The sequence below is a fragment of the Micromys minutus genome (assembly GCF_963924665.1).
Source record: "Micromys minutus genome assembly, chromosome: X".
NCBI lineage: Eukaryota > Metazoa > Chordata > Mammalia > Rodentia > Muridae > Micromys > Micromys minutus.
The window spans coordinates 69431048-69457690 of record NC_137970.1 but is presented as its reverse complement, the minus strand read 5'-3'; the positions used below and the strand labels follow the sequence as shown (position 1 = coordinate 69457690).

Below are 26643 nucleotides of genomic sequence, written 5' to 3'. Positions count from 1 at the left end.
GATTCCAGTGGTCCACTTACAGGTGGTTTACAATGGCCATGATTATCAGCAGATGTTGGTAAAAAAGATACTGTCAAATAAGCTAATTAACATTTTTATCTCAGCTGAAGATATCACCACTGGCAAAATCCACTGAATTCTGATGAACATTTCCACAAAGGCATAAGGTATAGTAATTTTTACAAGTTTTAAAAAAATTATTTTTATTTATTTATTTATTTTAAATTTAAGTTTTCATAATACATTCTGTTTAAGACAAACTTACACTTCAGACATATATGCCTGAAAGGATATATGCCAAGGTATTAATAGTGATTATATTTTGGAGTAAAACCAAGTCAAATTATATAACATATAATTTTATCTATATGTTATAATTATGTTATCATTTTCTTTCCACTGCATGCAAGGCTGATAGTAAAAATATTTAAAAACCACCCGAACCAGAATATTGTGAATGAAACTAGTACCTAAAGCATTTTGTACAAAGGGCTTGAATTTATCTAGTACAGATTTTGCCTATGAATTTGAATTTTCTGATTAATATCTAAATAAAATAAAAATCCTTAGCAGATAACCCCAAAGCAGTTTTTTCTTCTTTTCTCTTTTGTTTGTTTGTATGCTGTTTTATTTTATTTTATTTTTTTGTTTGTTGACTCAGCCATGCAGATCTTTGTTGAGGGCAACCATTATGCATATTATTGGTGTTTGTCATTTGGTGGCTTTACCCACCAGATGCCATTAGTATGGACTACTTAGTTGTGAGAACCAAAAAAGTCTCTAGATCTTGCCAAATGTCCCTTGGAAGAGAAAAATCACTCTTGGATGAGATCCACTGCCCTAAATTAATACCATACAAATCAGACTCTTGGGGTGTTTTTTTGCTAGATAATTTGTCTCACTTGCTCTATTGTTCAGTACAGCTGCTAGTCTGTAAGAATTAATTGAAGCTTGGTTACTACTCGTCTCAGCATATGGTAGATAACCTCTAGATCATAATAATTAGCTGATAGCTACTTCTCTGGTAATAAAATTGTTTTTCAACTTTGAACTCAGCATGAAGCTCTAGGAAATAATATATATTTACCACTAAACTTCAACATCAAAAGGAGGTTGAGGAGACTAAAAGAACTTTGGTCATACAGGAACAAAAACTGACTATACTTACTTTGTATATGCCTCCTGCTCATAGCTTTCCTTATATTGCACAGAATGAAAACATCTCTCCTTTGTGCTAATGTATGTTTTTCTATACATGTGTCCAAGTTCACTATTTCTTTCCACTGGGGCAGAGTTCTGGAGTGCAAGCATTTTCTACTGCTTATCTTTGGCAGTTTGCGTTCATTCATTGTTTTCTTAATTCATTAAACCAGTCACACCTATCTTAGTTATTAGCATTGTATTTGAGCCATACAAGGGAAATTACATGACTACACACCAGGGCTAGGAAGACTGATGAATGCTGGGGAGACATGTTTGGAGAAAGTGATTTGAACAACTTGATCAGCAACTGGAGGAGGTAGGAGGCAGGGCAAAAGGAAAAGAGGGTGATAAAAATTGCTCAGTGGGTATGATTCTAAGCAGTATGGCTTTGAACTGGCTTACAGAGTGGCTACGGAGGTTTTTCTGATTAAATATTGATTAGTGAATAAACAAACAAAGATGAAGCAGAATGAATAATAATAATAATAAAAAAACCCTGAAGGAGTTATGAGGAGCATGGCTTGCATGAAGCCCAAGAATTTTGTGGTTCAGGTGATAGAAGGCATATTTTGACAGATAATTCCAAGAGGCCTTAAAGTACCTTTATCCAGTCTCAGGACGCCTACGAAAGGTCAACATATATTTTGTACTACATAAGTTATAACTCTCTTACTTTTTGGACATAACTCAAAAATAACTTTATACTGGAACACTTATATGAAAAATTCTACATGGCATGTTTCCTAATCTAAAGATAGTGCATTTTGTATAGGGCTTCTAATTCTTATTAGACTTTAATAGGAAAAGAGAACATTAAATTGATTTTGCTAATATTTTACACTCAATGAAAATATGGTCTTTGGTGTTTAAAGGTCAAATATTAGCTTGTCAAATACAATTCTGACAGCTTTTAGAAACATTTATAATACTTTTAAATATTTTTAATGAAAAGTGTACACATATATTTAGAAATCTTTCCAACCAGTAGATAGTTTTATATTGGGAAATTTGTTTTTGTTTAAACCATGTATACCTTTATTACCTATCTTTTAGTTCTTTGTGGAAAAATGGTTAGATTTTCTATACAAGGAACAATCATATCAGAAAAAAAATAGGACATCCATTTATAGCCCAATGTAAACAGTCAAGCAGAATACAACAGTTGATAGTTGACATCTTTCTGTAAAGGAGACACCAGTGATAGCTGTATATAAAACACTCTAGTCTTTCTGACACAGCTGGAAAATGAGGAATTCTGGTTAAATATTCGACTTAATAGAGTTACCATATATTTTCCATGGATCTTCTAGTTTCAAAGAGTTGCAATAGATCAAAATAAACCCAAGGCTATGTAGCTAGGGTGGTCCCAGCTGAGCTCAAAGGGAATTATCTGGGTGTATGTGATTAACTAGAGGGTGTTGGTAGGCCCTTAGGGCTCTATTTGCATGACAGGATTTATGCTGGCATTTTATTTATTCCTGGCTCCTACGGGGGAAAAGATACAAGCTTAGCTGACTGAACAAGAGTGAGGAAGGCAGACAGTGGAAGGGTTTACGGTATTAGATAGTCCTTCAGGTATCTAGGACCTAAAACATTCCTTAGAGCCTCTGAGAAGGGGATCCGGAGAGAGAGGAAAGAACAGTTTTTATGAAGTGTCCCCTGAATCACAAGTATTTATACAGCCAAGAATTTGTGGCAAAAACTGGTCCAATAGAGAGTGCAACCTTGGACCTATAAGTCCACATGTATGCATCTTCAGGGTAGCCAATTCCAAACCGCTTTATTAGGAAAACAAAACAACATAAAGCAACAACAACAACAAGAACAGCAAACCAACCTTGTCTGGTTGGGAACTGAAACTGAAATTCAGGTTGGGAGAAACTGAGACTTTTGTTTATTTTCAAAGCTGTATTCTCATCATTCTAGAATGTAACTCCTAGCTGGCATATGAGCAAATATCAAAGGGTCAGCATAGATAAACATGGTATCAGCATGTATGCATTGCATGTGGTAACTCTAGAGGTACCAGTGGGGGTACAGGCTGTAGGAGTGTGAGTTAAGCTTGAAGGTATGAGGAAGAGATTATTTGGAATGTTTAGATTATTGTTACTAAGGCAACCTGCCTCTGAATTCCTAAGTGATGGGGCTTGGAGACCTATAGTTTACAAAGAAAACGAAATTATTTAAGAGGCATATCAAGATTTTGCAGTTTCTCAAGGTCATTTTCATAATATCAATTAGCATTTTATTGGCAAAGCAAAGGGAAATAAACATATTAGGCATTTAGTAGAGACTTGGGGGTAATAAGGTTCTAGGCAATGTTTTTTTATTACTTGTGAAGACTACTTGGTTAAACAATATACTTGGTTTCGATACAGCACCAATGATGCCTTTAAATGCCAAGAATGTGGGAGCTCAAGATTTTAAAATATATCAGAGCAACTTGGACCTCTTAGATGAGAAATTATATACTGAATTTTTCAATGTAAAAATTCACCCTTGTCTCTCCAAATTGCTTTTAACAAAAAATGAATATTTTTGTATATTATCAATTTAGTCTTTTGAGTATTACTAAATGAAGAGGCTCATTTTGGACTTCCAGTTGCAGTTTAGACTCAGAGAAGAGGAAGGCCTTGTCAAAGGGATAATGGCATGAAATAGGTTGCAACTTTTTAAAATTTAGTGTTTCTATGGCTGGAGAAATGCCTTGGTACATATGTCGAGTAGCTCATAAACCTCTGTAACTCCAGGTCTGTGCTTCTTAGGGCACCAGATATACAAGTGCTATAACCAAGTACTTATAAACATAAAATATAAGTCTTTTTCAATTACAAAAGAGGACTGTATTAAAATTTTCATATCTCCATAAGTAAACATGGTTACATGGAGATCTGTAATAGAAAGTTAAATTTTTTCATGTTGGTTTTTCTTCTAGAATTAATGCTATTTCCTATAATATTTCATATTTTTGGATAGCAGTTTTTATTTTTGTTATGTTTTTATAAAGTTAAAGGGAAGCTTGGCATTGTGGTGTATGCATATTATAGTGCTAAGGAGGTGAAGTCAGGAGGAACAGACATTCAAGGCCCATCTGGACTATAAATTTAAGGCCAGCCAGAATACATAAAAGAATGTCTCAAAACAAGTTTAAAACAATCATTTTTAACACAGACGGAAGACTATATCTGAAAATGACATGCAGTTGGTTTTGGCTGTTATAATTCCCTTTAGGATCAACTAAGGGATCTTAACAATTATACATTAGCCTGTCAAGTTTTCTCTACTATTGATCCTGGATTACCAAAGTTTCTCTTTGTTCTCCAAAACTGTAGCACATCTTAGGATGTCGTTTTTTTTTTTTTTTTTTTTTTCTACCTTTCATATTTGGTTATTTCTAATGTAGCAAGAATAGAGTCATTATTATAGTTCAGCTGAGATGGTAGAGGCGCCAAACTAAATGAGTGTTAATAAGGTTTAAAAAAAATGAGTGAGACAAAAGCACTTCAGAAGTAACATTATTGTGCAAGAACATACCCCATGATTACCCGAGGCCATTTAGCCTCTTAATACTTTACAGTTCTAATGCTTATGTAAAATCTGCTCCAAGGTTTAGTTATCAAAAAAAACTGTTGTACATATTTGTTTTGTTGAGAGAAAAATCTGCTGGAATGATTAATAGTTATGAAAACATCTTTTTAAGTTTTGCCAATGCTTTACTTCTATATTTTTAGTATATGCAGTATAGAATGAGGATAAACAAATATTTATTGAGTGCCTAAGTAACATATTGTTTATTAAAAAATACATGCACAGACTTAAGCAGCAAGAATGTGACAGATTTAAAAGAGAAAAGTACTTTCTATAATTCATTTGGAGCTATGAAAGTTATTGAAGTAAAATACTTTTCCAAGAGCTGAAATTAATTTTTATATTGTATGGCAGTGACACATACAAAGCTCACTGGTTTTGAATATTCTATTCAAAATATCTCAAAAGAAAGAACAAGAATTTGTGCAGTCAACTATTTGAACTAGTAGAGTGACTGAAGCATAAAGGAGAATAAACAAAAAAAGATGTTTAGACAGTGCATAAATATGGAATTGAGTTTCTTCCATAAAATATTCAATCTGAATTTAGGGGTTGTTAATTAAACTTTCCTTTTTTTACCATTTTTAAAACAGATGAAACTCAGGAAAAAAGAACTTAAAGGACAGTTTACTTTATGAATTTGTGTACACACACACACACACACACACACACACACACTTTTAAATACCTTCAATATACTCACAGCTGAGTGATAGACAATATAAACGATATTTATAATGAATAGAGCTCCATCCCATAGATATTACCGAACTCCTATTTTCATCATTTGAATGTGATAATTTTGAAAAGGACTTAATCTGTCATGTTAGCTCCTTTTCTTTACTTCTGTACTTTTTTTATCTTTTAGAAGATAGCTCTCTCTGAGGAAGATTTTTTTTTTTTTTTGGTTTGTATGTTTTGTTTATGTTATACATTGCCAAATAGATCTCCCAAGATGAAACTCTGAGCTCATTTGGAAGTCATTTTTGGTAGCACATGAATCAGAACTCTTATTTTCTTCTCAGCACTACTGGTACTTTATTGCTTCCATCTATAGTCCAATATGCTTTTAGCGCTAAGAACCCTGAGGCCAAACACACAAAACACTAAGAAAATGGGAACTTCTAGTGATTCCAATTTTTGACTTTTTTCAGGGTTCTTCTCTTTCCTGAGGGAGTGAAATCACTTTAAGCTCACCATGAACGAGGAACATGGTGAGCAGCAGTGATTGACTGCAGCTAGTGATGTTGATTTATGAGTCTTTGAATTATAGGTCAGGTATAAAACCCTTAAACATGCTTATCAAAGTCTGCTTGTCAAACGCCTATGGATTTTTCCAGCCTCTGCTCAAATGTCAATGTCCTCATGAAGGCTTCTCTGTCCACTATAGGCAATATTAAACATGTTCTACTTTGTTTTATAACTACATCCTAACCTGTTACGATGACTGGACATGGTAAACTCTAATGCTTATACCTGTCTGTATTCATGGAATAGAGAAAACTTAGTTTTTTCCCTTTGTTTCTGGCTCAGCACATCCAATCAAGAGGATTCTCAATAAATAATTGATCGAATGGTTAGAGAGTGAATAAGACTGTTTATCTACACATTATAGGTCACAGGCAATTAATACTCAAAGAGGTTACATGAACAGTCCAAGTTCAAAACTGATAATACACATTGCACACCTGCTTGTATGTTGGTTGTTAGCCACATTAAAAGATTAAAACACATTGAAATAAATAAATTTTAACTATGTCTTACAATAAAAGTTATTTACAACTTTTGAGCTGTTTACCACTGGAACTTCTCTCATTTAATTATTGAAATCTATAATTGCCCTGAACTGTGGAAAATGAATCCACAGATAAGAGTATAGTTTGTTTGTTTATGTACCCATATTACATTTATAACTTTTAAATTTTAAAAATGATTTGACAAATTTTTCTGAGCGCTTCTTGTTAGCAGTTCACACACTAATTACGACTGACCTGAATTTTTTCTCAGCAAAGGAAGGAAAGGCAAATACATCATTTGTGAAAGTTTGGTTTGTTTGTGTCTTTTCTAGAGTTGTTGGTTTAACTATTAGGATGTACCCTGATTTGTGTCTCAAGAACTCATAGGAAGTAGTTCTTCGAAGACTTTTCTCACCTCACAAACTATCTAAGTCCTACTTAAATTGAACCATTTTATGGGCAATATCACTAATTAACAGAGTCCCATTTAACAAATAAGTTAGTGACAGAAACACTCCTCAATCGACATATACTGTTTTAATTACCCTTCTGCTGCAGCTAAAGATCTATAAAATAAAATCAGTGGATTTATTGGATATAAAGATTTCAATACAAGTTAAAAAAGAAAAGAAAACAAACAACAGGAATCACCATGTTTTAAAATATGTTACTCACCAAAAATAGGGTTCTGAAGGTATTGAGATCGCCAAAAAAGTCTTCTATGGATACTGTGTTTGGGTCGAAAATGAAGTATTCTCCCAGACTCTCATAGAGCTTCAACATATTGCTGTACATTGTGGACAGTTTGTCATACTGCTCTCTGGCATTCTGTGTAAAGCTGTAACTTTGAGTTAAGGAATGTGATCCAATATTTTAGAAGAAGTCACTAGATGTCAACACTTATTAAAACCACTTTATATGTAAATATATTTGTTTGTTAGAACTGCCATTATAAAATACCACACACTGGGTACTTTCACGAGCATAAATTTATTTTCTTCATACAAATAGAGGCTTGAATTCTGGTTGAAAGTATTGGAATATTTAGTTTCTTATACACTCTCTTTCCTTGGCTTCCTGACTGGATTTCTGCCTTCTGGTTGTGTCCTCATATAATTATTCACCAGTTTTGTCATGGATGTTAAAATAACCTTTTCTTAGAAGTCCAGTTATCACATAATATTAAGATATACTTTAATAATTTTTACATTAATTACCTCCTTCAAGAACCATCCTTGAAATATAGCCATTTGGAAGCTCTTCTAATTCTGAGAAAGTTGGCTTAGTCTGTCAATATGTGAAGAATGAATTATGTACAGCATTTGACACAATTCATTGCAAAAGTTTCTACTGTCATATTGCTTCCCAAATTTGAAAATCTTTCAATTAGACAACAATATTTAATGTACAACCATGTAGAATATATTTTCTAAATTTAACATAGATGCATATATATCAGAAAACCACCTCAATTACTATAGCACGGAATTTTTATATCTGTGTATATATACATATATACACATACAGAAATTTATACAAATATATATAGTCAATATTGAGAGGGAAGGAATAGAAGGAAGAAATATCTCTCTGGTCTTCCTTTTACCTTTTTCCTCTATAGCAACCAGGAAAAGAATTCCTTGACTGACCTCTTGAATAGGCTCAAAGACCCTCAATCCAGAGTCACTTTTGTGTTAGGAAAAAGATGTCATTATCTCTAAAGAACATTACACAGAATTATCTAAATATTGTCTTGTTAAATTCCTCCCATATTTTACATTTTTTACTCACTCGTGATTCTCCACAACTGTGCACTCTTCATGAAACCCAAGATTAAATATATACTGACCATGCGTGACACTTTCTTTCTTTTTTTTCATATATATGCCACCCACCCACTCCTACCTCAACATCCTGGCATACCCTTAACTGGGGTATTGGATATTGAGCCCTAACAGGACCAAGGGCTTCTCTTATTGATGCCAGACTATGAAGTCCTCTACTACATGTGTCTAGAGCCAAGGGTCCCTTCATGTGCACTCTTTGGTTGGTGGTTTTTTCTCAGGGGTCCGGTTGGTTGATCTTCCTATGGGTTGCAAACCCCTTCAGCTCCTTCAGTTCTTTCTCTAAGTCCTCCACTGGGGTCCCTGTGCTCAGTCTGGTGGTTAGCTGCAAGCATCTTAAATCTCTATCAGTAAGGCTCTGGCAGGGCCTTTGAGGAGACATCCATATCAGGCTCCTGTCAGCAAGCAGTTCTTGGCATCAGCAATAGTGACTGGGTTTGGTGGCAGCATATGGGATAGATTCCCAGATAAGACAGTCTCTAAATGACCTTTTCTTCAGTTCCTGTTCTACCCTTTGTCCCTGTATTTCCTCTTGTGATTATTTTGTTCTCCTTTCTAAGAAGTATTGAATTATCCACACTTTGTACTTCTTTCTTCTCGAGCTCCATATGGTCTGTGAATTATATCTTGAGTGTTCCAAGCTTTTGGGCTGGTATCTACTTATTAGTTACTGCATACCATATGTGTTCTTTTGTCTCTGAGTTACCTCTCTCAAGATGAAAACTTGTACTTCCATCCATTTGCCTAAGAATTTTATGAAGTCATTGTTTCTAAGAGCTGAGTAGTATTCGATTGTGTAAATGTACCACATTTTCTGTACCCATTCCTCTGTTGAAGGGCATATGTGTTTTTACAGCTTCTGGCTAGTATAAATAAGGCTACTATGAACATGCTGGAGCATGTGTCCTTGTTAGATGTTGGAACATCTTTTGGGCATAAGCCCAGGAGTAGTATAGCTGGATCCTCAGGTAGAACTATTTCCAATTTCCTGAGAAAACACTAGACTGATTTCCAAAGGACACTGTCAATAGGACAAAATTGCAACCAACAAATTGGGAAAAGATTTTTACTAATCCTATATCTGATAGATAGTTAATATCCAATATATACAAAGAACTCAAGAAGTTAGACACCACAGAATCAAGTAATCTTATTAAAACAAGGGGGAAGGAACTAACCAAAGAATTCTCAACTGAGGAATAGTGAATGACTGAGAAGCACCTAAAGAAATATTCAACATCCCTAATCATCAGGGGAATGCAAATCAAAACAATTCTAAGATTCCACCTCACACTAGTCAGAATGGCTAAGATCAAAATCTCAGGTGACAGCAGATGGTGGTGAGGATGTGAAGAAAAAGGGGCACTCCTCCACTGTTGGTGGGATACCCTGGGCATTTTCATTGCTGACATATGTCATGCCAGGTAAAATGTAAATAGCCAGTTGTGATGGCTCATATATGTCCAGCCAGTAAGCATTGATCTAAAATTAAAACTGTATATAATTATCTCTCTCTCTATCTATTTATCTATCTTATTTATCTAATATCCATATTTTATCTACCTATCTACCTATAGATCTATACCAAATTCTCTTTTAGAACTATTGAAGATAAATTGAAAAATGAACCTTTTAAGACTAATAAATATAAAACCATAAATATGTTGGATAAAATTTCCAAGTATGGTATAATTATGAGGAATATTTTAGGTTTCTTGCTTCTGTTCTTTTCTCTTCAGATAGGTAATTGTTATATGCTAATTTATAAGAATGATTTAGAGGAAAATTACTGGAATTTTTATGATGAAAGTAGAAATCCAAATCAACATTGAAAAATTAGAGTTAAGTTCATTACAAATAACGAGTGAACACAAAAGTAAAGCTCTAACATATGTCTAAAGACATTGTCAATAGAAACCAAACTTTTGTTTTTCTAATAAAAGCAAAGTAGACATAAGGCTATTTTTGGAAAACTATTCTGTAGCTGACACAGTACATACCAAGATTTTGAAAATGAGCTGTTATTTATCTCTGGTCTTTTTAATGCTATTTAACTCTATACTAACAAGTGTCATTAAATCATTCAACCCTCATATCTATTTTGACATTAACAGACCTGAAAGAATGAATACTTTTCTGTTATTTTTTCCATAAAATGCACACATTTCACATACGTTTTGATTTTTATCGCCATATAATTTTTACTTTTAAGACTATGTTCAGATTTTAAACATCCCATTTTAGTGAAGCAGAAATAAAATACTAGTTTTTATTTCTCAGCACAGAATTAAAGTGATTGTTTTGTTTCCTTATCATCCCACAAAAGAAAAAAAAATAGAGTCACGCCAGGAACTTACTAGGCAGAAATTCTTTGCAAAGGTCACTCTTATGTGCAATATATTTAAAATGCAAATTAGTAAAACTTATATTTCAGGATGTTCAACATCTATAAACCAGTGAAAACATCAAAGCTAACAAGAAAGGTAAAGTTCTTATATGCCTCATTTATCCTAACACACATTTTTGGAGGCTAAACCATGTTTGTGTAATGATACAGAATTCATCAGTTTGTTTGTTCAGGTCAGAACTGATTTTCAAAATTCTGTGTTCCAAAGTGAGAAGAACATAAGTCGATTAATTTATGGTTGTAACAACAAACAGGAAGCAGTCCAGTTTGAGTCTTTGATTTATCTCTACAGTTATTCTCTACCAGGTTTTTATTCTCTAACACAGACAGAGCCCTGAAAGAGGTCACCATTGCACTCATGTCATCAAATTACATGAGATCCCATATTAAAAGCAGCAACAACAGCAAGAACAAACAACAAACAACAGAATAAAAGAAAGCATTATGTTAGGCATGGTGGCACATGATTTGATGAAGAAGCTCGTGGATCTCTTGAAAGCTATCCTGGTCTACTAAGATAATTCCAAGATAGTCATGGCTACACAGTGAATCTAATTTCTCAAGAAACAATAAAAAACAGAGGAAAAAAAACCAAAAGTAAACCCAAAAGAGAGAAAAAGAAAGAATGAAACTGTACAGCTTTTTCTGAACAATCATGATTTTATTTTACTTATAAAATGTAATTGTTGATTTCCCTATAATGTAAGCGATTGTTTGATGACACAATGAGTATATCCTTAATTTCTACTCCAAGGAAGGTAACAACCTCATACCAATAATTCTTCTACTCTCAACGGACAGTTGTATATCACTAAACACCTACAATGTACCTTAATTCCTATTTTCTTCCATATGTTTTTTTCAAGACAACTTTTTCACAAAGGGAACAAAATTCCACTATGATAGTTTTAAACTTGTGGGCATTCAATTACTCACTTTTCCAAAGTTAGAAGATAGCAATAGCCTCTGACATGAGGGGCTTGCTCTTTTTGTATATTAGAATTAAAAGTTAAATTTGATTGTTGAGAATTTACTAATGCTACATATTTAGATCTGAATGTTGATGTTGCCCCAGTAAAATACCTGGGAGGAGAGAACAAACTTTTCCAAGTTGTTCTCAGATGTCTTCCACACATATTATGTTTGTGTACTCTCTGCTAATGAAATGATAAAAAGTAAATTTTTGATGAGAGTGATGGGTGACTCACATGATCCTAGATACTAGGAAGGTTATGGTAGGGGGATCAGAGACAGGTCCAAGGCCAACTAGGGTAATTTTGCCAGTTTCTATTTATTTGTAATGAAAAAGTAAGTCTTTAACAGATATGTCTATAAAGAAGGTCATAAATGTATTTTATTAGTAGAGATATAAACTTTTCCTTTTACATATAATTACTTAAGATTAAGAATAACAGGTTTTACAAAATATGCTGTAGACTACTGTGAATGACTTGACTAGACTAGAAAATTTGTTCTACTGAGTTTTGAGAACACCCAAAGAGGGCCAGATGGACTCTAATTAGAGCATAGAGGTAAGGCTGCTGATGGGCACACTACAAATTCTATCATAACTCTCTCAGGTACCAGCAAAGAGTAACAGCACTAAAGGGAACCTCGTCCTGAATGCCTAGATGCATTGGCTTGGATGTCACTGAAAAGTGATCATAGGTCTGACAACATTAAACAGTAGAATTCTGTAAGGATCCAATTATTTGGGGCTCAAAAGTTAGAATGTTCCTTTTCAACCATTCAAAAATTCTAGACTTTTAAGAGAAAAACCCTGGAAAGGAATGAACTTTTCTATGATGGAGTTAATTTGTGGCAATTTAAATGGCACATTAAATATACTCATAAGGTAGTGAGGTGGGGCAGATACAAATCATAAAGTAATCAAGTATGAGATGCTAAAAACATGATTCTGAACACTTTTCAGCAGTCCCCTTCCCAAGTCCTTGTACAACAAGAACAAACAAGAAAAACAAACAAAAAATCCAAAAACCCTTCTGATTTTTGATCCTGTAACTTAAGAAGGTGAGCACTAAAATTGTACAAGCTCTTTTGCCCAGAAGTGTTCTTTGAAGGATTTAAAAGTGTGTAGCATCTTAAAGCATTAGCAGTTGAGATGCTAACCATTTTGGTGTATTATTAGTCTAAAAACTAAATGGGTCTCAATCACGAATCTAAAAGTTAATTTATAAAACCTGCATCACAAATCCATAAAGCATTTTCATATGAACTTGTTAAAAGTATGAAAAAATATGCCATGTGCCTTTATAGTGTAATAAATACTATGGGTTAAAATAAAACCAGAAAAAAAGCCCTGTTTCCTCCATAGTGCCTATACAGAAAACAGTTATTTCCTTTATACTTCTATGTACCTTTTATGTTTATACCTACCTGACAATCCGTCGATGCTCTCCAACCAAAAATATAGACCTACTTCATCAGATGGAGTGGAGAAAAACTTTCTCATTTTACTTAAGTTTGATGGACAGAGTAGTTATTACTAGCAAAAAAAAATGTTTTATTGTAAATGGAATGAACATTACCAGCACACTAGGGGTGACAGATTTTATATATCATGTGGCTAATTGAGTCAAATCAGTTCTTAAAATTTTCATATCTGTAGGCAGTACATTAGTTACTTACAAATTTAGTATAAGCTAGAGAAATTAAATATCATTACTGGCAATTGTTGGAGAACACAGAAAAATCAACTTGAGATCCACTTAACCTTCACACAATCTTTAGTTAGCAACATGGTATAATTGCCCATTTAAATAAAATGATATCATAAACATGAACTCTATTGAAAAATTAGACAGTGTTTCTAATTTTTATAACATCAAAATTCCTTTAAATGATAAAATTATGAATTTTCTTTGTAAATTGACTAATATCTAGTCACAAATTTATCTTTCAAAGAACCAACATTAAAAATTTTAATTCAAAACTAGCCAAAGTTAATTAAACTATATATTGTCAGGTGAATAGATTTTTTAAAATATAAAACATTAATAAGAATAATATGGACAGCATTGGAGTTTATAGTAATACTCAATGATAGCTCTCTATAAAGAAAAAAAAAATTCCATAAACCTCTTATTGCAAAATGGAGGCACAGGACATTTGAATTACAGAATATTGCCTAATGATATTGAGCTCAAGATCTAAGTTTGAAAAAGGTCAAAAGAAAAAATTAATTTAAATAAAGCTCTTGCTCCTCTCTTGTCTTCATGCTCCCTCTCTCTCCCCATTCTCTTCCCCTCCTCTCCCTCCATCTGCTCATGGTTGGCCTTTACTTCTCTATTCTCTCCCCTCTTCTCTGTCTCTACTACCCTATTGTCTCCCCTCCCCATTCCCTGGAAAAACTCTACTATATATTAAAAATGTAGAAAGCATTTATAGAACTATTCTGATATAAATATTTTGTGATAACAAGAATTTTCCACAAATACACTGACCATATACTACTTAAGAAATGTAGAATCAGCTTCTATATAAAGAGAAGTACCTTGCTTTTCTCTACTCTTTATTCACTCTATTTTGTCTTTATGTTTCTTTTGTCCTTCCTCTGAAGACACTCTGTTTGTAGGTACATTTTGTTTTGCTGTTTTTGGTAGTTGTTTTGAAACAGGGTCTCACTGTGTAGCTCTGGCTGATGTAGAACTCACAAAGATTCACCTGCCTATGCCAACATAGTGCTGGGATTAAATCTGTATGCCACTATGCCTGGTGACAATCTATCTCCGTTCACTCCACAATCATTATTTACTTCCAGTCTTCACTATTTATTTATTAGCTATTTAGAATTTTTTATTAGATACTTTGTATTTACATTTGAGATGTTATCCTTTTAAACCTGCCCTGCTCCCCTCCCCCTCCATTTGCCTTCACAAAGGTGCACTCCCTTTTGATCCCCCTCTCTGCCCCATTGCCTTGGCCTTCCTCTACATTGGGAAAACATGCCATCTCTGGAACAAAAGTCTATTCTCACAATGATTCCAGACACTGCTATCTTCAGCTACATACACAACTGGCTCAATAGGTCTCTCAAAGTGAGCACAAAGATTAGCGTTTTACTCCAAGGAAGTTTTGAAGGGTTTGGTTGGTTGGTAATGATGTTATCTTCCCATGAGGTTCCAACCCCTTACAGCTCCTTAGGTCCTTTCTTTAGCAACCTCATTGGGATCCCCAAGTTCAGACCGATGGTTAGCTGCAAGCATATTCATCTGTATTTATATGACTTTAGCATAGTCCCTGAGGGGGCATCTCTGTCTGGTTCCTGCCAGTAAGTACTTCTGTGGATCAGCTATAGTACTTGGAATTGGTGACTGCCTATGTGATGTCTAGGGATGTTGAATATTTCTTAGGTGATTCTCAGCCATTTGATGTTCCTCAGTTGAAAATTCTTTGTTTTGCTCTGTACCCCATTTTTAATAGAATTATTTAATTCTCTATACTCTCGCTTTCTGAGTTCTTTGTATAAATTGGATACTAGCCCTCTATTAGATGTAGAATTGATAAAGATCCTTTCCCAATCTGTAGACTGCCATTTTGTCTTCTTAACAGTGTCCTTCGCCTTACAATTCCCTTTGCAATTTCATGAGGTACCATTTGTTTATTCTTGATCTTAGAGCATAAGCCGTTGGTGTTCTGTTCAGGAAACTTTCACCTGTGCCTATGTGTTCTAAACTCTTTTCCACTTTCTCTTCTAATAGCTTCAGTGTAACTAGTTTTATGTGGAGATCTTTGATCCACTTGGACTTGAGCTTTGTACAAGGAGATAAGAAAGGATAGGTTTGCATTCTTCTGCATGCTGACTACCAGTTGAACCAACACCATTTGTTGAAGAGGCTGTCCTTTTTCCATTGAATCTTTTTAGCTCCTTTGTCAAAGATCAAGTGACCATAGGTGTGTGAGTTCATTTCTGGGTCTTCAATTCAGTTCCATTGATCTACCTGCCTATTTCTTTACCAATACCATGCAGTTTTTACCACAATCTCTTTATAATATAGGCTGAGATTGGGGATGGTGGTTCCCGCAGAAGTGTTTTTATTCTTGAGAATAGTTTTTGTTACTCTAGGTTTTTTGTTATTCCAGATGAAATTGCACATTGCTCTTACTATCTCTATGAAGAACTGAGGTGGAATTTTGATGGGGATTGCATTGAATCTGTAGATTACTTTTGGCAAGATGGCCATTTTTACAATGTTGATCCTTCCAATCCATGAGCATAGGAGATCTGATCTTGAATTTCTGATCCTCTGCCTTCCACCTCCCAATTGTTGGAATCAGAAGTGTACTCCATTTCACCTAGTGTTACTTGTACTCTAGTTCACTTGGGGCTTTTTACATGCCAGTGAAACAGATTACCCACTGAACTAAACTTCTAGAAGGTACACTGATCTTGTTCAAGAAGAAATATTAGAAAGGTTTACTTAATGTTGTTGCTTAGTGTATATAATCCTTCCATTCTAGACTGATAGCACAAACAGGCTTGAGAACCTTCTACTTGCTGAAAGACGGATATGTTCTTATCAAACATAAGAGTGGCACTCACTGAAGGACAACTGCAGAGTTCATAACTTAATATCCTATTGAGAACTCTTATTTCTTTTCAATTTCGGCTGTTTGTTACCTTTGCCATAAACTTCCAACTTCTAGGTCCTTAAGCTTTGAAGACCTATGTTCATTTATCAGAATCTATAATACTTTACCTAAATTATAGATTTTGATAAATTATCTAAATTATATACCATTTGCCTTAACTTTGATGTCAGGTAGTATAACTTTTGCATAGCTGACAGGAAGTGCATTTCAAAATATATAGAGCTTTAATTTAATACATATTTCATGGCAGTCAGACATTTCAGAATGATTCACGAAATTTATTCAGTATAATTGATAACTTATTCCGGTCAAACTCAGGGCCTGAGTTTTCTTTCTTTCTTTTTTTTTTTTTTTTTGTTTTGATTATATTTTTTTAATTGAACAACTTTATTTTTTAAAAAAACAAAGATAAATGTACAGATTTAAAAGAAGTTTTTGCATAAAAGTATATGAATACATTTTTGTCAGTACTTGATTTTTTTAAAGGTTTGATAGTATGCATTAAAATCTTACTAGTTACAATGAGCATAAAGTACATGTAAAACAAGATGTAACCTGGAAATAGTCAAAGTTTTCTTGGTGTGTAAAGATTAAGTATAATAATTTTTCTTTTTGTTTTGGCCTTTGTTTTTCTTGAACTTCATATAGTCTGTAAGTTGTTTCTCGGGTGTTCAAAGCTTTCTGGGGTTAGTATCCAATTATCAGTGACTGCATATTATGTCTGTTCTTTTGTGACTGGGTTACCTCAGTCAGGATGATATTCTCTAGATGCATCCATTTTCTTAAGAATTTCATAAAGTCATTGTTTCTGATAGCTGAGTAGTACTCCATTATGTAAATATACCACGATTTTTGTATCCATTCATCTACTTAAGGACATCTGGGTTTTTTCCAGCTTCTGGCTATTATAAATAGGGCTGCTATGAACATTGTGGTGCATGTGTCTTTGTTGTATGTTGGAGCTTCTCTGGGATATATGCCCAGAAATGGAAAAACTGGGTCTTCAGGTAGGACTATGTCCAATTTTTGGAGGAACCACCAGACTGATTTCCAGAGTGGTTGTACCAATTTACAACCCCACCAACAGTGGAGAAGTGTTCCTCTTTCTCTGCAACCTTGCCAGCATCTGCTGTCATCTGAATTTTTGATCTTAGCCATACTGACTGGTGTGAGGTGGAATCTCAGGGTTGTTTTGATTTGCATTTCTCTGATGGCTAAGGATGTTAAGCACTTCCTTAGATGCTTCTCCGCCATTCGAAATTCCTCAATTGACCAGAATAACTTATTCTGGTCAAATTCAGGGCCTGAGTTTTCACTATAGAAATTTTATTCAAATTTCCCATTTGCTTTTCTAAGTCATTTTGTATCAAAGTCTTAGTACCCTTGAGCAAAGCTCTGTCCCATAAGGCTTCTGAGATAAATATGTATTTATATACATATATATATAGGAAAGTCAATTATTTTCTTAGTGATTAGTAGATTTTATATTTTCCTGATATCAATTTAATGTGTGTTTTAATATGATAAGTCATTAATTCTGAAGACATTTTTATGACTTTTTATATGTAGAAGAATCTATTTAATTACCATGGCATTATTTCCAAAGGTTATGTTCTTTTTGTTTGCTGGAGAGATAAAAATGACTCTGTGAAAGTCTTCTGCTTAAAGAAAATAAACAATAAGAAATTTCCTTCAGTAGTGTTGTTTGTGACATGAATATAGAATGAGACTCTAGATATACCTTCAATATATTTGGGTATTTCTGATATCTCAAAAAATATGTACTCTTAGGAATCACATATGGATTCATCATCAATGAGATATTCAAAGACAGATCTTGGACTAAAAAAACTTAGGAAGAGGAAGAATGTTGTGGTGGCATTTTCTTTTTTATGTTCAATGAAGCAGTAATCACACCTCTACCTAGGTCTTTGTGAGCCAATGAAAGCATGAAGGCATTATAGTATACACTGACAACTAGAATAACACGTTCCAATCAGTGTATACACTTGCCTCTTCATGCATACTTTCCTGGTTGGCATTCTAGTTGAGTAAGGTTGAAACATGGTTATTTAAATATCTGAGTTTGACGCTACTAAGAAAATGGGAAGGATATGAATAAAAACCTATGTACAATTTAGTAATTCAAATCCCATTCCCCAAGTGGGGCATTTGACAAATAAACGTAGGAAAAGTGCTCACATTATTTTTGAAAAAGAAGTTAAGTTTGCCATATGTGACAATATAGATAGATGGCAAGGATATTACATTAAATAAACCGGCCAGTAATACAGAACAGATACATTATTTTACTTACATTAAGTATCAAATCTGGTCAAAATTATAGAGAGGCAAACAGAGCTTTCCAGAGGCTGTGCAGTAATTTTAGAACTTCAGTTCTATAAAATGCAATGGTTCTAAAGAGTTGCTAAATAACAATGAACTCCAAGTTAACAATGACTGCATTCCATACTCATTTTTATATGGTTTTCTCCACAATATGCAAAGAGCATATTTACACATAAAAATACATAAATGGAGGAGGACAAAATCTGACTTATATCTTTAATTAGTACTTAAAGATAGTCACATGATTACATGCAAGTTCCAAATAGAGTATTCACTTTTTACTGCATTAGTAATTAGTATATACAGACTTTGTTTCCCCAGTGTGAGTTTGTGTGTGTTTCTATGAGTGAAAAAACAGATTTACAGGGGGTAGATTTTGACACCTACAATTTAGACCTACCCTGTAACTATACTAGAAGAAGGTCTCAAAGAAGGTCTCAGAGTATTCTGCCGAATTATCTTGAGAACAGAAATGAAACTGGGCCTACCTCCTGCAACAGAAAAAATTCTACCTCAGTCTGTCATCAGTGGAGGATCTTTCAGGTTCCCTTCTAGGCTTTCATTCCTTTGTAAAGCAATGGTCCTTTGAAATTGTCTAAAGTAGTTAAATTAATAGAAATAGAAAATATAGTGACTTTCCAGAGGCTGGGTGGAGGAGGAAGAGAAGGGTTGCTATTTAGGGGGCAAGAACTTCAGTTTGCAAAATGAACATATTCTAGAGATCTGCTCAATCACACTGTACCCAGAATATTGACAGTGTTCCATAGCTGGTCTAAGTACATTCTGATATAAAGATGGACCGTAAGCAACCAAACTATTGTGTTAGGTGCACTGGGAAGGGGGAAAACTCAAAAATTCATATGCTTTTTAATTCTTCCTTTACTTTTTGTTTCGTTTTTGTTTTTTGAGACATATTCACACACTGAAGCACAGGCTGGCATGGAAATCACTATGTCGCTGAGGCTGGCTTGGAGCTGTGGTGGTCCTCATGTCCTGCCTTCCTGCATGCTTGTAATACAGGGACAAACCACCAATCTAGGCTAAGAGTCTCTCTCTGTGTCTCTGTCTCTCTATGTTTCTCTCTTTCTCATCTTTGATTGCATTCTGACTCATCAGGGCAGGTAAGGGGAAACAATTTTTAACTTACAGACACAAAAAGAATGTTTCTTTTTATCTACAAATGCCTAGGCATTATCAAGACATAAGAGCAAAGTGTACTAAAATGTTAAGCTGTTAGTTCTTTTGCATAAAACCATCTAAACATGTATTAACTGAATAGCAGATGGCTGAGAAAAGAAAACGTTAGATTCTTGTGTGGGTGAAAAATACTAAATAAATTCTGTAAAGATGGAAACCTGGGCATACAAGATACCATATTGCATAAGCAAATGGAATGTTTTATATTACTTTCATATTTACAATTTTTCATTTATCCTCTCTTTATAAATAGGTCCTTTCTTCCTTCTTTCCTTTCTTCCTTTATTCCTTCCTTCCTTCCTTCCTTCCTCTTGTCTCAAGAACTATAATTAGAGGTGTATTTTACCATAACCATGCTTATTCTTATATGTATGAATTTATCCTGAATTTAGTAGGAGGCATGTTAAAATTATTTGAATTTTTATTAATATCCTACTTACAAGTTAGTTTTTAAACTCAATGAGAAGAAAAGCAGAAAAAAAAATAGAAACAAGTATTGAAAAACAACCATGCTAAAATGATTTGTATATTTTATTTTGGTTTTATATATTCTATATTTGTAGATTTTATCTTGTTTATAAATTCTCACTTCAAAAACAAATGAGAATCATCATTAAAAAGGAAAAGTGAAAATGAATCATTAAAATGTGTGTACTTACTCTTTTCTAAGAAACCTTTGCTAATGAAAGTAACATCGGATCTAAATTGCACTGAAACTGAGATGCAGGAACTAAACAGGAGCAATGACAGATGCTGGAGCTAGAGAAAACAATGGTACTTTAAAAATAAGAACTTGATACTCATAGTGATGGTTCTTGAGAAAATAATAAGATAACTTATGACTCAAAAAGCCAATTAATGTATTTTTACAAGAAAAGAGTTAAATGATTAAACTAGACTCTAAAATATTATTGTGCTTGATGTTTTTGTAACAGTATAAAACAAGAAAACATATGCCCTGAGCTAACAAAAAGAAATGGAAGAAAAATGGTTCATAAAGATATGTTTGTTTTTATATGACTTACAAATAATTGATTAAATGGGTTAGAGAAAACACATGAAAATGCTATTTAAAAGGCATGTTTTAGAGAATTGTCAGACTTTAAAAGATTACATATATATGAATAATTTCATTTCATAATTATGGGCATATTTTGCCAAATATATTTTCAATCTTTCTAAAAAATAAAAAATAAAATAAAAACCAATAACTAACCAAAGAACCAAAACAAAAACCAAAACAAAAAAAAAGCAAGAAAACTCTTCTCCCTGCTTACTTTTAATTTGTTGTCTAAGCATTCTAGGAATCTCTGCTATTACACTACTCAATATATCCATACGTGCAAAGCAAAAGCTGATTCATAAATCATGAATAGGCAGTGAATGTAGCTCAACAGAACTGCAGACCACAGTGTTGCTCTTCCTTGATGGGACTTGGCTGAAATCTCACTTTCAGAAATGCTGCTGCTTTTCTTTGAGACCAGGATTTTGTGCAGTACTGGACAGTCTGAAAATGACACTATAACAGCCCATGTTAATTTGCATAGAAGCCACCTCTGAGCTTGAAGGATCAAATCTGTTTTACATGCATACAAGCAAGTCCAAAGTCCTGGGCAGGTGGGGAGGTTGCTATTTCAGACTTCAATTTTACAAAGTTTCTAAAACAGTCTTGCCTTAATTAGCTTTTCTTCTGAGTTATTTTGATGCTAATGATATATGACTGCTGCATTCCTTGTACATGTTCCCAAACAGTGATACAAACATTATTAAATCTAATCAGTGTTTATGGAGTATTCCATATGCTACCCACTGTGAATCTTTTAAAATGTCATTTTAGTGGATAACACATCAGGAAAGGTTGATATATAAAACAACATGCTTTTGTTCCTTTATTCAGTGATGTTTTTATGAGAAATTTTCTACAGATGGTGGTTCTTTGTAAACAATTTAAAAAGGAGTATTAGTTTTTTTTAGAATTCTATAGAACATATATTTAAATTCACAAAGACTTTCTGTTCCAGAGAGTATAATTATTTATATTCTGTTGACTACATTATAGAAACAATGCTCTGAATGCCTTAAAATGAAGCCTCTGAGAACCATGAGTTAAGAAATATTTAGCAGGAGTTGGGTTTGATGGTGCAAGCCAAATTCCCTGCTCTTGGGAGACAGAGGCAACAGGATTACTGTGAGTTCCCAGCCAACCTGGATTAAGTTACTAGCTCTTTTCTCAAGAAAGAATATACAGCAAAAATAAAAATTGTGATGTTCCATGTAAAATACATAAAATGTCATTAGGAATCAAAAATGTACAATTCTGGATGGATTTCATTCTTACACTGGACATTTCAATTAATGCTCAGATTGGAATATTATTGTGTTTTATGTCTTTATTTTTATATTAATAATTGTATTAGTTACTTTTCTTGTTGCTATGACTCAAACCTGACAAAAATGCAACTGATGGAAGTAGAAGTTTCTTTTGGCTCAGAATTTAAAGCAACACAATGCATCATGGCAAAGAAAACATGTTCAGTAGCTTGTGGTTACAGGCAGTAGACAGGAAGCAGAGATGTCAGCCTGTTATATTCTGGTTCAGCAACTAGCTGACTACATCAGACAGCTAGCAAGTTTCTGCCTCCCAAAGCATAAGCATTTAAATATATCAAGTTGTGTAAATATTTTACATTTAATAATTACAAATGCTCAGTGTAGCTATTAAACATAATTCTAACTAGATAAGTCTGTATTCCTGAAGATATGTATTTGAATTTTCTTTCCTTGAGTGATGCTATGTAGTATATACCCTACCTCTCAAATATACATTTCATTCTCCATGAGGCATAGGTCAGTCATGCAGTAGACACTGTAGGCTGCTCATTTCCTTTGTTCTCCACTGCCATGTTAAAAAAGAACATTTGTCACGTTTGGAGTCATTTAAGCTCTAAGATGAACAATTCGTGTGTAAGAAAAATAAATCAGTTATGTAAACTGTACCAGTTTAACAAAGGTGGTATAAGTTATCATTGCCTTTATGCAGAATATAGAAAAAGTCAGTCTGTGGCATATTTTTATTGTGTGTTAACACAATCTTAAAACTATATCGGCCTTTCCTTTTTGTCTACTCCACTAAATATAAATTCTTTCCTATCTCTCAAACTTCTGTGTTTGAGTGCAGACTATCACAATGTGTCTGTTACATTAGACAGAACAAATGACAGGATTAAAAATTAAGATGTCATCATTAAAAAATACAGGAGATGAAAAGCAAAAAGAAAAAAAATCTTTAAAAGATGGGTTTCAAAAATGTCTTATTTGACTAGTTCATTGTATCCTTTGTGAATGTGGGTTTGACTGTTTTGCCATTACACTGTTCCTGTGATGATTTCTAAATACCTGGCAGGCAGGAATTGTTTTTCATCCTCTATGAAAGGAACTTTAGATGAAATGACAGTACAGTTGCCATCTTAACATATTATGTAGTACATCTACTTGTAGCTATGTGAGACATTTATATGCTCCTCTTATTATATGGTCTTGTATAGAAGTAAACAGAGCACACTCCTTGTTACAAGCTTCACATCACCACCTGTAGAGATTTACTAGAACCATTAGAGAAAGTGGTTTCCCTAATGTGACAATCTAAAAGTCTTTGAATTACCAGTGAAACATTTACTTGCTTAATTTGTTTAACTAAAAGCAGATTCATATGTAGAAAGTGGAGTGTCCCTCTTATACTTGGTTAATAGTAGAGCCAAATTCCTCTGAGTACTGAATACAAATGGTGGGAGTGAAACTGCAGATTAGGCTAAACGCTTTACTATTGTCAGAGCATCACATTTCTGAGGACTCTTTTTAAGGACCAAAGAAAAATAGCACATGCTAGTCAACTCAACACTGCAGGGATGAGAATGCAAGACTGTCTCAAATGCTAGGAAAGCTTGGGCTATATAGGGAGACTATGTTTCAAGAACAATAACAAAACTCCACCTGTCAAGCAACCAAAACTTTAGGTCAGAATAAATTTTATAGGATTTCAGTTTGTAAAGATATTAAATAGTTTGCAGTAATGAAGAGAAACCTTTTACTAGCAACAGCATACTTTTTAATCAGGAAGAAAATCTTAAAACAAAACCTCTAATGTAATTTATACTGTGAATAGTTTTCATTTGAGAGCATTTCCTTTTCTTCTTAAGAAACTAATCAAACTGATTACATTCCACTGGACTCCCCAAACTCTCTCAAACTGTACATATTAACCCAGTACCTAAAACTCAGCTATGGTCTCTGGTGTTTACTTTCCATATGCCTCAGGCACACACATGTAATTTTGTGCTTCAAGGAGTTAGTGCTTCATAAAAACAGAGACGAATGGTTATAAAACACACACCAGTGCCCTTTGGAAGTAATTAAAAATATGGCCCTTCCCTGTATTCATTTCTTTCCCTTTAGGCATTGCCCCATTCGATATCCTACATTCAGATTCCTTTCTAACTCAGAAAACAAATCGGACTGCTCTTTATCCTCTTTCCTAAGGAGTCATATGCTTAAACATACGAAATGTGCCAGGAATGATAGCACTAGGTTTCTAAGTCCATTTTGAAGTGAATTAACATTAATAAGTATGAACTCATGTGAATGTTGGTTCCAATTCCCAAAGTATACAGAGATGATGTTTTGTCTTGAAAGCATATTTGGTTGATTGTTTTCAGAGGGCTTTTCAAAGTGAGAAATATAAAGAATATATTTTCATTTAAAAGAATAAGGCATGCTCTTGATAAATGAATTACCATCTAGCTATAATTAAAATTTAAAATCTATCATGCAGACTTTTGTATTTGACTCTAACGTTTGCTAATCCAAATGCCTAAATAAGATAGTCTTTCCAAATTTTGCCATGAGAAAATAAATATCCTCTCACATATAAATCTGCATGTTATTTTTATGAATATGTCAAAAAAATAAGCTATTTCTCATATTATTTTCAACAAACACTGTTAGGCAACTTTAAAGATAAGTCTACTAGCCATTTAAAACATATACAATATGCATGTAAACATGTATTATGTACATGGATTTGAATACAATTCTACTTAAGCATTTCCACTTTACAGTCCCTTTTCTTGTAACGTCAAATGTTTGAAAGCTAATAAATATTAAGGAAAACAAGTCTATTTTAGTGTTCTACATTTTTGATGCACTCTAAGGACTATGGTAATATCTGTCTTATGTCACTAGGAAAATTTCTTATTTTCTGAATAATAATGCTATAGTTCACATGATATACATGACCTTTAGCATATTCAAAATGAACCAATTTATGAAGTGTTACTTCATACTATATTCTTAAATCTGTCTCCAAACCATTGTTATTGTAACATTAACTTCCTAATACACAATTCAGAGGTTAATTTCTAATACTTCCATCAAATGCCTAGTGAGTAAAGAGTTGTACATGTTATTTAAATGCTTCAGCTAAGAAAATGTGCTCCTATTCAGTCATTTTATAAATGATATCATCAAGGATAACTGACATCCATAGTGAATTTATGATATTAAATGAATTAGTAATAAAATAGCTACTAATACCATCTGAAATTAAATATATAGCTTTTTAATGAAAATACTTTTTTTATACTTTTCTTTTTGCCCTTACAATACTATGTTATGTATTTCTAGTAGAAGAAAGGATCATTCTGTGACTCAGGGTTTAATAAAAGAAATTATACAATAATATAAGAAGTGATTCAGAAATATTTACAGACATATAGTACAATCTTAATAGAAACTGGTGAATGTGATTGATTTGTTGCTCTTACTTAGCCTCACATATTCCTGGGTTTAGTAAAGAAATTCTTGTGGAAGAAACGCTTTAGTTTCTTTCAAAACATTCAGAATTGATTAACCTAGAGGTAATATTTAGACATTCAGTCCTTTAAGGCTATATGTCTATTTAGGGTTTCGCTGTTTCATAAACACAAATAGGTAGGGTTTTTCATAGAAATATGTCTAGCTGACAAAAAAATTAATATTTTATTTTATTATTTTATTTGTTTACATTCCAAATCTTCTTCATCCTCTTTGCTTCTGAGAGGGTGATCCCCCATTCAACACCCTCTCCCACAAGAAGTTCACAGAGCACCAAATAGATTGTACCAGAAAGAAAAATTCTCTGGTCATATGATAATCAAAACACTAATTGCATAGAATGGAGAAAGAATATTAAAAGTGATAAGGGAAAAAGGCCAAGTAACATATAAAGGCAGACTTATCAGAATTGCACAAAACTTCTCAACAAAATCTAAAAGCCAGAAGATCCTGGACAGATATCATCCACACGCTAAGAGAACACAAATGCCAGCCCTGGTTACTATATCCAGCAAAACTCTTAATCACCATAGATGGAGAAACCAAGATATTCTATGACAAAACTATATTTAAACAGAATCTTTCTAATAATCCAGCCCTACAGAAGATACTAAAAAGAAAACTCCAATACAACAAGGGTAACTATATCCCAGAAAACATAAGAAATTAATTGTCTCACAACAAACCAAAAAGAAGATAGCCATACAAACATAGTTCTATCTCTGAAAACAAAAATCTCAGGAACCAACAATTGTTGGCTAACAGACTGGATACATAACTAGGATCCAGTGGTTTGCTGTATATGAGAAACACACTTCTGTAACAAAGGTAGCACTAC

At 33.6% G+C, this 26643-nt stretch overlaps 1 protein-coding gene across 1 annotated transcript in view; it reads right to left on the bottom strand.

Moving 5' to 3' along the window:
• Nucleotides 1-26643, bottom strand: part of DIAPH2 (diaphanous related formin 2) — a gene marked incomplete at its 5' end in the record, with an annotated part of 690195 nt that overhangs the window by 203805 nt on the left and 459747 nt on the right. The window contains one exon of the mRNA XM_080910844.1: nt 7203-7371. Coding sequence (XP_080766970.1) covers nt 7203-7371 — 169 coding nt within the window. The remainder of the gene's footprint in view (nt 1-7202; nt 7372-26643) is intronic.